Source organism: Argiope bruennichi, chromosome 1 (assembly GCF_947563725.1).
Source record: "Argiope bruennichi chromosome 1, qqArgBrue1.1, whole genome shotgun sequence".
NCBI lineage: Eukaryota > Metazoa > Arthropoda > Arachnida > Araneae > Araneidae > Argiope > Argiope bruennichi.
In genome coordinates, this window is record NC_079151.1 from 61,162,305 (window position 1) to 61,175,537 (window position 13,233).

The window sequence follows — 13,233 nt, forward strand, 5'->3', positions numbered from 1 at the left end:
TTAAAAGTAAAATACTGACTTGGAGGAAATTTAGATAATAATTAAAGCAGGTATGAATTAGTTTCATTTTAACAAAATGTAGCATTTGTTATTCTATTTAACCCTATAAGATCTGATCGCCCCATTCGACAGGGGCCTGACCAGGTGCTTTGGGGTGGTTAAATAAGTTTAAAAGAGTGCTGATTGAGAAATACCTTTCACCCTTTAAACTCATTTACCTGCCCCAAAGCATCTGAGTCGGGCCCTTGTCAAATGGGGCGATATTAGGCGGTCAGAGCTCATAGGTTTAAACTTTAATTATGCCATTATATAAACTGCAGCAAGATGAACATTGTCTTTAAAACTTTCCAAAACCATTATTATGAGTTAGAATAACATAATATTTAATTGCTTATTTGTTGATTTTTTATATCACTGCTTAATTTTTGTTATATATTTAAAAAGAAAAATTTTATTCAATTAGGCAAATGAATACAGTAAATGGGTTTATTTATTTATATAGAAAATACATATAAATGATCCTTTAAAGATGCATCTAATTCTACAATATTTCACATGAATTGACATACAAACATTCACTTGCTTCTCAGTAACCTTTTCGACCTCGAAATCTTTGTCTATTATCTAACTGAAAAATAAAAATAAAATCAGTATTTTTTGCCTATATTGAACAAATATAACTAATAGGCTGGGTTTTTAGGGAAGGAGGATAACTAAAAAATTATGTAAATATTTTACATTATACATACATATAAAAATAAGCAAGTGGAAATGATCAAATTCTATTATATTATTCCTAATTCATAAAGACATTTTTATACAAAAAATGAAGTAGACAAATAAATTTATTTTTCTAACATTTATGTGCTTTAATATCTCAATGAAAATAGTGAGGAAATCTCATTACTCTTTCCCCCCCCCCCCTATATAAACTAGATTTAATAAATGTTTTTTTTATTTATATAAATCTGAAATACATTTAATAATCTATAGTTACTTCTTACTGAAAAAAAAAATTTGATAAACATTATATGGCAGAATTTTTTTGACTGATCTTTGTGCTTGCGAGTACGATTCATTAGTACAAAGAGAGATGAAATTCATTGTTAGTAAGCACTTCTTTATTTTCTCCATTATATTATAAAAAATTATAATGGAGAAATAAGAAATTTAGACAGATTACTTTAGTGTGTTGTCATGGACAAAAATATTATTTTTAGTAAATATGTTGGAACTTAAATGAGTAAGATTATTATAAACATATTGTTATGAGTGTAATGTTTTAAAAAAAATTTACTAGAAATAAGAAAAATAATTCAGCTGTAAAATTAGCATTGTTGAGCAATTTTTTTAAAAAAATAGCACAAAAATTATTTCCTTCAAATAAAACTTTCCAAATTAGTTTTAGTATCAGAATTCACAAAGAAAATCATTTTTGTGACATTGGTAAGTGAAAATAAAACACAATGAAAGAATACTCTAGATTTTTTTTATGAGAGTAATTCATAAAAGGATGAAAAAAAAAAAAAAAAATAGTCTATAAAGTTACAAATTTAACTGGCTCCAGTAAGCAAATTTCACAAAACTTCAGTTGAATAGTAATAATTAAATCATTAGAGATTACAATTGAATTGAGAAGTCTACAAATGTTTAAGAATATTAATTTTCATAACAAAAGAAACCAATATATGTGAAATAAATAGGAAAATATTATGACATATATAACAGATCAATAACCAAAATCTTAATATAGAAGATATCAGTGAAAATAAATAAATGTGAAGTCTGCATTCAATTCCATAATACAGCTGTCAACATTACATTTAATATTTGAAATAAATGGAAATCTAAACTTTGGGATCAAATAATTGCCAAAAAGTCAAACTGAAAAATATAAGTTATATAATTTTTTTGATTATTATATTTGTAACAATAATAACAAAAGAAAGTTTAAAACATTTTTATTCCCATTTGAAATAATTTTTAAAGGGTATTTAATTATTGCTATCCATCCCCATTCATAAACTTTTAATTAAAGAAAAAATAATGGATATAATTTTAAGAAATGTCTAAAATAATAGTGAGAAAAAGTTAGAAGATCACACAACTGACTTGCTTTTAAAATTTACTTCTAGTTTACTAATACATAAATTGTATATACTGTAGTAGTTGTTTAACATGGCTAATATTTACAGGTACTTTTTCTAAATATATTCAAATGTTTAGAAAGGCGAAAATGAATCCAAATGTTTAAAATAGAAATTTCATTTATCTTTTACCTATAAAATCATTAAAAAAATTCTTGTACTTCTGCTTTGAATTATTTTTGTTTTACCTTACTGCATTATTAGTATTATTTAAAAAAATTATGACTTAATGTGTAATGTTTTTAAATTTATAGAAACCAGGTGATCTTCCATGCAATACTAATTATAATAAGAAAAAAAAAAGCCAAAGATAAGCAATGCATCATAGTTAAAAAATGTAAAATCACCAGAGATCGTTTGCATTCGAAAAACAATGTTCTAAATGAATAGCAGTCATCTGGAACAGAAGGATGTCTGGACAACAGACACTCTTTGGGTGTTTTCTTCTCCTAAAAAAAGAGAGAAATGAGGGGGAAATGTGTATTTCAAAAAACAATTATGTAAATTCAGAAAATAATTTTTTTTTTCAATCATATCAAAATTTATCAAATATAGTTGATATTCAAAATGCAATTTTCTTTATGAAGAATATCTTAGTAAACATTTTAAATGTGATTCATTCTAGTTTGTCCAATTATGAGGAAAAGAAAAATTACTATAAATTTGATTAAAATCAAAATGCTATTCATATAAAAGTGATTAAAATACCTTATATACTTGCATAATGAAATGCATTGTCAATGATTTTTAGAAGACAAGATCAATTGAAAAACATACAAGTATGCAAGTGCTATATATTATAGTAAATTAAAGCAAATGTATGGCACTTAAAAAGTTTATTTATTCTGATAACTAAATATTTTCATTCATTTTTACATAAGCAAATATTTTAAAGTTTAAAATCTTTTGTTTCCCTTTTACATTGCAGAGCAAAATGTAGCAAACAATTTTTAAAAAAATATTACTTGATGAATGTCTCAGAAGATTTACAGCTAAAAGGATAATCACAATTTCTACAGAGTAAAATAGAAAAAGTCATACGTATACATATGTGTGTGTAATAATTTCAATATTTCCTATATTCTAAAAATAATTATTTTCTAATCACTAAAAGAATCTATCCTTGGTCTGTAGAAATATTTTTTTTTTTTACTTTACAAAAGAAAAGAGGAAGGGAATTTCTATTTTTTTACTTTTAGTAGTTACTAGCTTCAAGTGATGACCCTTACTAGTTACCGACATATGCTTTGATTTAGGTGTGTCTAACCAAGGGAGAAAAAACTCATTTTTATTTCCAAGGCAGATTTAGATTGGTAACTAGATGACTGGTTTCCAGAATAAATACTAATCTTGATATTGCTTTGAGCAAAGGAGAATACAACCTTTAACTTTTAATATGTATGAGGTAAATGTGTGTGTGTGGGGGGGAGGGGGTAGATAGTTAAATCACAATTCTTGTCTGATATTAGCAGCCACATCTGAGAGGAATTGCAATTTAAGCTTATTTAATGGTGTACAACACTGCCAATCAATGTCTAAGGAATATCACATTTGTAATTCTTGCTATAATAATAATTCTTGTCCTATAAATTACAGGCACGATTAAAATATTACCTTTTGGTAGAAACTATAACAATCTGAGTGAAATATTTTTATGAAAAAAAAAAAATGTTTCTTTGCACAATTTTTTTCTCAGTTACTGTTGAAAATGGCATCCTTTAGCTGTCTATAAGTCTTGAATAGCTGCATTTTCTGATTTTCGAATCATTCAATGTTTCTTTTATTTTAACAATCAATTAAAACCAACTTTGTGAATGTTTCCATAACTGTAAACTCCAAAAAAGAAAAGTCACCAAATGCTAAAAAATTCTTATTATTTTCATACAGGATTAGGCTTAGTCATGTTATATTTCATGTTCTTTTCACAGCTGATTCTTTTTTCCAATAACCTAAATACTTTATCCAAGCAACGATTATTCTAGTGTATATAAAAAAAAGAAATTTTCAAATTAAATAAATTTAATCTACACAATGCATTTTATACTTAAATCAGTCAATCTTTGATATCTGTATAAGCATGTACATATATATTATAAGAAAAAAAAAGCACTGTAAAAGATTAATATAACTTACAACTTTTACACAATCAGTATTTTTAAGACACATAATTAAGTCCTCTTTGACACCGGAACATGGTTTAGAATACTTTGTAATCTCGTCTTCTTCAGTATATACTGGCATTTTTGTAACTTTTAATATTATGATCACAAGAAATGAGTACACATTTCAAATTGTAGAAATATAAACAAACAGTAACGAAGAACAAATACGCAAATCTGTTATTTAATCGTCTGTTTGTTTATTACACTATACACTTTCAAAATGGACAGTTAGATATAGCAGAAATCAGCTTATAGCAGTAAAATGTATATTGCAAAAAAATGACTTTTAATTGTTTAAACATAGAAGAATTAAGAAAATATTGTAATAAATTAGAATGTTTAGTAACAGATGAATAATTGCATAGGCTTAAATAATTTTCGCAAGGAAAATAAAATTATAAATATTTGCAGTTTTCTCTAAACTGTAACTGTAACTACTGTTGCTTACTTTAATAACGTAAACAAATACTAAATTTGTGAAGATTTTCGTTGATCATCTTGTTTTGGGAATGAATCCATTAACGTAAATAATTTTATTCTTTTTCTATTTATATGCATCACTTCAATCATTTGCATTATGAGCAATTAATCTGTCATCTTTTAATTGCTGGTTTATTGATGCGGTTTTTTGAAATTTATATTTACTTCGGCAGATATTTATTATTATTATTCTAATTTTTGTGAAAAACTTAAGATAGAATTACCGCTGAAGATATCATTTAATGCGTTAAAACATCAATAAAAGTTATTAAAATAACAAGCATAAGAAATTCGAAAAGATATTTATTTCATTTTATTCCAAGCTCTTTGACTTCATAATAGAATAAAAGATACAATAACAGCATGCCTTATTACCCGAATGTTTGTTATTCTGGCCCTTCTGAATAAATTTATTATTCTTTATAATATGTTGAGACATCACTAATAAAGAAAATGATATTGAACATATTCTTATGTATTGTTAAAAGTACTCAACCCATAAAGTACTTAAACATTTAATCTATTATCTGCGGAAAGCTTCATTATGAATAAATTTCGGTTTTCAGACACTTGCTCCAGAAAATTCTTTTTAGTAAATCTTACCTGCACATTTTTCTTTAGTCACTGACGATTTTCTTTTTCTTTTTTAAAAAAAGCTTTTATTTATTCCAACCAGAGATAACACATTTCCACGTAAACTTTTATTTCAAATTTTTCAAAATCGAATTTTATTATTCTTGAGATTGGCTGGTTTTTTTAAATCTAAGGATTGTGCAATACTTTTAATATCTCAAGCACTTTTTGTATAAATTTATTCATTTTATTGCTCAATTAATCACTCTTATTTTGCTTCTTGATGTTTGGCTCAATTCATTATTTTAAGAAGATAACCTTTTTTTTTCTCAGGCTTGTGTCCTGTCTGTACAACACTGAAATTAAGCTATGGTAGCCCTTTATTGCTAAAGATCCCAATTAGCACATTTTTCAGTCAAAATATTTGGGAATTCATCTTTATTTTCCTATGAAAGGGAGCTAAGCATAAAAATATTATGTATTAGCAATTACTTATATAACAAATCATGCACTTGTTTTAATTTTTATGTATGTATTTTATTTTGATAGATTATTAGAAATTTTAAACATAATTTAAAAGTGTAAGTAATTAAATTATAAAAATATCATAGTTTATAAGATTGAAAATTATCTTAATAGTTCATTTTATAAAATTGTATGTTATGTAATTTAAAGTTATATTCTTTTTTATTTATTGCGAATTGTTTTTATAGGAATGTAAAGAATATCAACAAATTAAATGAAATAGAACTTACAAAAGGTACTGTCAACAAGAAGTCATGGCATGATTTATATAAAGGTAGTGCATGGATCTTTATTGGTGGATTGGCTTATGGATTGACTGAAGGTGATATTCTCTGTGTTTTTTCCCAGTAAGTATGTTTTTATAATCTCATTGTAAAATAGGAGCTTTTTTTAAACTTACATTTATTTAAAAAATTATATTGCTTTTTCTTTAGTCACTTTTATTGAAATTTAATTAAAAATTTCCAAAACATTTTGAATGCTCTCAGTTATCAACATCATCTATATATAATGAAGATGATTTGCTAATTTAACTCTTTAAAGGGCCATTTTTTTCTAATCATATTATGTTAAAATATTTTTAGGCTTGAAATTAGAATAAGAAAAGGGATTCATTTAGCTTATTAGATAAATTTAATTTGATTAATTAATTAATTTGGTTAATTAATAATTAAGTATCAAATCAAGACACATCATTTTGTGTAAAATAAAGAACTAAAGCATCTAAGTTTCTGTCTTTCTAAAAAAATTTGTCAGAACTTATGCCAATCTACATAAATTCATACAAAGATTGATAAATTTGGTGGGAACCATATTTCCCACAGCCCTAGAAAGGGTTAAGGAATTAATTAAAAATTTTTTTATCTCAACTGATAAAATTTAATTGCTTGTTTTTCTGAGTCTGTATTTTATTTGTCTTCTATTCATTTTTGTAAAAACTCTCTTTCTTATCCATATCCATCAAAAGATGTTGAACTTAGTTATTTGATAGTAAATTATTTTATCACTTCATTAGTTCTCCACTGATATCTAATTTTTTTATTACATCTTATATGTGTCAATCTAGACATTTAAAGAAACTTAAAAAAGACATTTTTTTTTTTTTTTTTGCTTTTGTTTATTCTGTGACTAACTACTGTAGAAATATTATTTTTGTGTGAAAATTCTGTTGGAAGCTAATCCTTTATTAGTTATTATTTATACTACTTCAGAGATATTCCTTTTATAAATTATATATTATTACAATGTTTTGTCAGTTTTAAAACATTTATTTAATTATATGAGCTGGATATGATAATTGAATTTTTATTCCTAATCTATTCATAAATTAATATTGCTATTCTTTCTGTTAAAGATAAATTATTCTAATTCATGGTTGTAAATAATCTGTAATTTATTTTTTCAAATAAGTATTTATACAAAATTCTATATTTAACTAAATTGTTTGTTATTTTTAGGTACGGTGAAATTGTTAACATAAACCATGTCCGAGATAAAAAAACTGGCAAAACCAAAGGATTTTGTTTCTTATGTTATGCAAATCAGAAGAGTACTATACTGGCAGTGGATAATTTAAATGGCATCAAAGTGAGTAATAAAAAAATTCCTTTTTTTATTGGATGTTGCTGTACAGCTCCCCCCCCCCCTGAAATCAGGCATAATATTTGAAGTGTTTTGAAATGGCGCTTTTTGACTTTTGGATCTTTGACTGTCATAAAATTGTTGAATGCACAATTTTCATTGTATTTTCAATGTTTTTACTATATTTCTAACCAAATAAGAATAGATAATTTTTAAACATGTATTTAAAGAAATGCTAGAATTAATTAAAATTTTCCTACTGTAGAATACTTTGTTTGACTTTAATTCAAAAATTGTGGCATAATTAATTATAACTTGATATAAAATGCTGATTCTCAAAAACATAGTTGCAGGGAGGCAAGATTTTTTAAAAAAATCTTTTTAAATGTTACCAGATTTTAACAAGAGTTTTCATTTCTTGTTACAAATTTAAAAACTTTTTTGATTATAATGTTTCATGATCTTCAGTTATTTCATGAACTTCAGTCTCAACCAATTTGCTCAACATAGATTTGTTATGACACACAGCTTTTCCTTTCTTATAGTGACAATATATGCAAATAATCTGAGAGTAATTTATATATGTGAATATTATGCAGAAATTTTTCACATTTTGCATTTTTTTTTTGTTTAGTTTTTGTGTATTTGTGGGTTGATAAACAAATTTTGTTAATTTTTATGCAATTTGCCCCCCCCCCTCTTTTTGCAGTATAGAGGAGATTTTGGACATTCTTTGTGCTCCATGCAGTTCTTTTATAAGTGTCTCTGTAACTACAATCTAAATTTATATTTTACATAATAACATATCCTATTTGTGTGTGTTATTACAAATTTAACAAACAAGATGGACATTTCAGAATACTATTTTTACTAAGCTTTAAAATGTATTTCAGTCTTAGACAGTTTTATCAGTATTGAGAATTTTGTTTTTTATTGCATAAAATTAACTTTCTCTGTTACAGTATTTTTTCCCTTTATTTTGCATGTAAGTAATTGCCTCTTTAAAAAAATTATAGCTCTGTGGTCGCACAATTAGAGTTGATCATGTTGCTAACTATAAACCTCCAAAAGATAATGAACATGATGATGAAATAACAAAGATGTTGAAATCTGAAGGTTGTGCACCAAAACCTGTGCAAGCAGAAAGCTCAATACCTTCAGATAAAGAAGTACAAAAGAAGAAACATAAAAAGCATAAGAAAGGTAATTTTGTATAAATATTTATCTGTTTTGATTATTATTCAAATTGTTTTTTGTATTAAAAATGAAATTCAACATTTTCACGCTATGGGGCTCTGTTTACTTAATATAATTATTTTATATTAAAAGTGCATCTTAGCTGGAATACATTCAGTTTGTCATGGATGAAATTTGAATATAAGTTGCAAGTATTAAAAATATAGATAAGATAGAATAATAATAGGTTATATCGTATTGCATAGACTAAATTGAATATTCAAGTAAAAAAGAAATATAATTAAAAAAAATTATAACTCTATTGTTACTAATAATAATCATCAGGGGAGTGAAGAAAAAGCTATTTTCAAGTCATGAGCTTTTAATTTTTATCAACAAAATATATTTTAAAAAGATATTTACATTAACCAAGAATAGTGAGAGAAATTATCTGAACCTTTTTGCCTATTTTCCAAAACAGTTGGAAGGTATTTATTGTGATTTAATCGATCGTAGAAAATTTATTTCCCATTTATAATTTTAATTAGCAATTTGAAAAAGATTTCTAGTTATTTTCAGATGTGAATTTTATGTATCAATGTGCATGTAAACATTATTAGCTCCTGTAATAGAAGTTTATGTTCTATTGTACATGGAAGTAATTTCATTAAAGCAAAAGGCATACACATACAAAGGGATTAATGCCAATAGAAGTTATTGAATTTTGTTTCTTTAATATAAGCATCTCAATCTGAAAACTTACTGAATAGAATGAATTAACAGTACCAAGAACACAAAGTAATAAAATATTTACCATCTTCCATGAGTATAGGTGTTGTGGAAAGGGATTATTTGTTTTAGACGTATTTTAATGATAAATATTGCAGTAAGCTCAATGCAGTGAAATGTAAAATGAAATAATATATGTCTTCAATTGAACCTAATTTCATAACACTCATCTCCATGTGAGAAATCTAAGGTTTTTATTGAAGCTGTCTTCCATTTGAATTGTTAATTTTGGTAGTGAATAGTTCTTAACTTTCCTCATAATCTGGTGCAACATTATTTCAACATTGTTTTTTTATTGTGAGAATGTAGAGCTACTGTTATAAAAAACAAAATGTAAGATAAAATTTTTCAACTTGTTTAACTCTGTAGTTTAAGCCCTTAATATTATTCATATAAAGAAATTTGATAAGGATACATGATAATTATTATAATAAGGATATTCTTTTATTTCATATAAAGAAGTTTTTGATAAGAATGATGATAATGAATGCTCAGAAATGAAAAAATATATAAATAAAATAAATATGTAAGTAAAACAAATAAACAAAAATTTATCAAGAAATACAGGAGGAAGGAAACACTAGGGACCTTTTGTTCTAATTCTAAAATGGGAATAAAAAAAATAAAAAAAAACTATGATTAATTTTTTGCACCTTGACAACATCATTGTGGTAATAAACTTAAATGTGCCTACTTTCATAAAAATATAAATAATACCCATGCTTTGTATATTTATAATTTTTTTTTTGCTATTCTGGAATTTATAACTGAAAATGCAAAATTCTGAATTTTGGTATAATCTGCATTGATCTGTTTGTGTTAGAAATGATTCTAAGTAGAATTCTTTTGTTTCATAATACTTTGTATGCCTTATTATTGTAAAATTTTATATTAAATGCTTATTTCATTTTTTGTTATATTTAAAAAAATTTTGAATTAATTTGAATCAATTTTTGAATTAATATCTAAAAATCTTGATTTTTTTAATTTCAGTTGAAGAAAATATTTTTATTAATCTTCTTTTTGTTTGTAAATGTGTTTAAAAGAATGTTTTTAGATTATATAGGATTTCTGTGATTTGAATTTCCCACAGCTGATAAAGCAATTTTGTTTATAATAATTTTTTTTCCTTTTTTTTTTCCATTTGTGTATATGTAAATAAGCAGTTTTCTCTTCTCATTTATAAGGATGTGATAGTGTGAATTTTTTTCTTTTCTTATAATGTAGCATAACTTTTCTTGAATCAGGGACAGATATTTTGAAAAAGCCCTCAGTTTTACTCTCTCACTCTGCTATATACACTGATAAATGTATTTTTACTATCTTGCACTATACATGTTTTATTTGTTTTTTTTTAGAGAAAAAGAAGAAACACAAGAAAAGGAAAAGGGTGGAGCCTGATGAAGAGTTTTCTCTTGCAAATGTCAAAAAGGAAAAAATTGATGAGGGTTATTCTAAGTATGAATTTCCTGGAAAGTTTAAAAATTCATCTAAGAAAGATGAATCATCAGAAAGTAAAAGCTCCAGTGACTCTTCTGAGTCTGATTCTACTCACATATCTAGAAAAATTAAATCTGATTCATATAAAACCCATCCAAGCACTTCTGAAAAGCTTGATAGACGTGAAAAATCTGGGGCAGATAAATATGATAAGCATAAGATTGAAAATTCTAAACATAAATCAAGAAAAGAGAATGACTTAAGTAGTGAATCAGACAATGAGTCGAGCAAAAAACGGATTTCTCCTCATATCTTTGATCGTACCAATGGTTTATCGTTAGAAAGTAGGGGACTGAAGGAAAAAAAGAAGGGGCACCAAAAATACGAAGGCAGTAATTCTTCATCTGATGAAAATTCTGAAAGACATAGAATGGATCATAGAAATCCAAAAAATAAAGAACACATTGTGGAAAGAAGCAATTCTAGACGTCATCGCCATGATAGTTCATCTGGAAGTGAAAAAGACTTACACTTCAAAGAAAATAGCAGAACTATGAGTAAGGAAAGAGAAAAGTATCGGAGAAGAGATTCTTTGGAAAGAGATAGAAGAAAACAGGATTCTCATAGTAGCTATCGAGATCACCGTGGCAGGGAGTCACCTTATAAAACAGATCGCCAGAGTTATAGAAGGGATAGTAGTGAAAGATATGAGCGTTATGATAAGGACAAAGATAATAAAAGAGATTATGGAAAATATCACTCTGAACGAAAAGGAAGATAAACATATGATTATTATTTATTATTCATTGTAATTTTCATATAGGAAATCATGAAAACTATGTTTTACTCCATTTTTTTGTAATTTGTTTTTTTGAATGTTGAATATTTTTTTAGGTAGAAATAAATTAATATTTTTGCTGGTATTTGATGAGTATTTTTTACAATTTATTTTCTTACCATTGCTTAAGAAATTCTGTACATAGTAACTTTCACACATTAGACAATTTTTCATAAAAACTATATTACATAGTTTTGCATAAGCATATTTATTACTATTAATGGTATTGACTAACATAGATGGTGTAACTTATATCTTAATTTTCAAAAATAAATGATGAATATACATGTATTTTTGATTGCAAGTTATATATTTTATTTTTTCAATTCTTATCTTAATGCAGAGGTCTATATGTTACAGTTATGGATTATTATTATACATTTTCTATCATTGTGGTTCATATATTAGATGGAGTTTGTACAGAACTATTGTATTTAAATAAATATTATTTTGTTATGGAAGAATTGGAAGCATCAACCATAAATGAAGAAAAAAGTGGAAGTTGGAACTTACTTGTAATGAGGAATGTATAAGTTTCTAAAATGCAAAAGTATTTTTTTTATAATTTCAATTTAGAGTATAGGAAGGATCGGTTTTTTTTAGTAGAAAGGGTTTTCACTAACACTAGGTAGGCATAAAAATTCAACTGAAAAATGATTTTAAATTGAAGAATAATATTTTGTTTTAATCATAACTGAATTGCAGAAAGAAAATGAGAAATATAAATGTTTATTAAATCTTCCTTTCTGATTCATTTTGTAAAATATTATTTTATTAACATACTAACATTTTAAGCAAAAGAAGAAAAGAAAGTTTTGAATTTTGTGATTGCTTGGTAAAACACCAATTCAGAATTTTAATGGAAACTTTTGAATTTAATCACTTGTCAATCTTTCTTAATTCAGTGTGAAATTACTTCTGAGCTGATGACAATAAATGAAAGGTCCCTTGTTCTAATTCTTCAATTGAATTTTTTTCTTTGTATTTCTGGCTGTTTTGCTTAAGACTATCTAATTCTGTATTAAATCTAAATAAATATGAATTACTGTTTACAATAATCATTTACCATAAAAGTCAATTTCCAAAAAAAAAAAAAAAAAAAAAAAAAATGTGACCTGTGAAATTTATAATTTAATCCCAAGGCAAATAACTTCAAAATTAACCCTGATGTAAATCTTCAAAATTAAACTGAGGGCTACATCAAGATATTAGTTTCTTAAAACTAATTTAATATGGTAAATAATTCAAATGTATTTAAAAAAAAAAATTGGGGGCGGGGGGGTAGAAGTGATGATTGATAAGTTAAATAGCATTAAACATGATGACCATTTGCATCGTGACATCGTTTACTTCTTATGGATAGTGTCAACTGGATTCAATGTATCAAATCTTCCATTTTTTACTAAAAATAAAAATAGTTGTTATTAAAGCAAGATAAGTTAATTGATTTTTATAGGAATTAGTTTCTGACAAATTCTCCTTCTCAGTCTGTACTGAAGTGATTCTAAAATTATGGGGCAAG

The 13,233-nt window shown here is 25.6% G+C and overlaps 2 protein-coding genes across 2 annotated transcripts; one reads left to right on the top strand and one right to left on the bottom strand.

Annotated features, from left to right (window-relative positions):
• Positions 1-472: 472 nt before the first annotated feature.
• On the bottom strand, positions 473-4,540 carry LOC129968973 (cytochrome c oxidase assembly factor 5-like). Its single transcript, XM_056083360.1, has 3 exons — positions 4,281-4,540; positions 2,495-2,596; positions 473-628 (listed from the first exon to the last, which is right to left on the bottom strand). Exons 1-3 carry the CDS (start codon positions 4,386-4,388, stop codon positions 587-589), a joined length of 252 nt encoding a protein of 83 aa, XP_055939335.1. The 5' UTR covers positions 4,389-4,540; the 3' UTR covers positions 473-586.
• A 198-nt stretch (positions 4,541-4,738) lies between these two features.
• On the top strand, positions 4,739-11,765 carry LOC129966781 (RNA-binding motif protein, X-linked 2-like). Its single transcript, XM_056081346.1, has 5 exons — positions 4,739-4,832; positions 6,076-6,234; positions 7,345-7,474; positions 8,485-8,671; positions 10,792-11,765. The coding sequence occupies exons 1-5, from the start codon at positions 4,819-4,821 to the stop codon at positions 11,652-11,654; spliced, it is 1,353 nt and encodes a 450-aa protein (XP_055937321.1). The 5' UTR covers positions 4,739-4,818; the 3' UTR covers positions 11,655-11,765.
• The last annotated feature ends 1,468 nt before the right edge of the window (positions 11,766-13,233 follow it).

Bases quoted from the DNA above. Each gene is read 5' to 3' on its own strand.
- LOC129966781 (XM_056081346.1), top strand. The intron at 6,235-7,344 runs GTAAGTATGTTT...TGTTATTTTTAG, and splicing joins ATTCTCTGTGTTTTTTCCCA to GTACGGTGAAATTGTTAACA. The intron at 8,672-10,791 runs GTAATTTTGTAT...GTTTTTTTTTAG, and splicing joins ACATAAAAAGCATAAGAAAG to AGAAAAAGAAGAAACACAAG.
- LOC129968973 (XM_056083360.1), bottom strand. From the start codon at position 4,388: ATGCCAGTATATACTGAAGAAGACGAGATTACAAAGTATTCTAAACCA. The intron at 2,597-4,280 runs GTAAGTTATATT...CTCTTTTTTTAG, and splicing joins ATACTGATTGTGTAAAAGTT to GAGAAGAAAACACCCAAAGA. The intron at 629-2,494 runs GTGATTTTACAT...TTTATTTTTCAG, and splicing joins TCGAATGCAAACGATCTCTG to TTAGATAATAGACAAAGATT.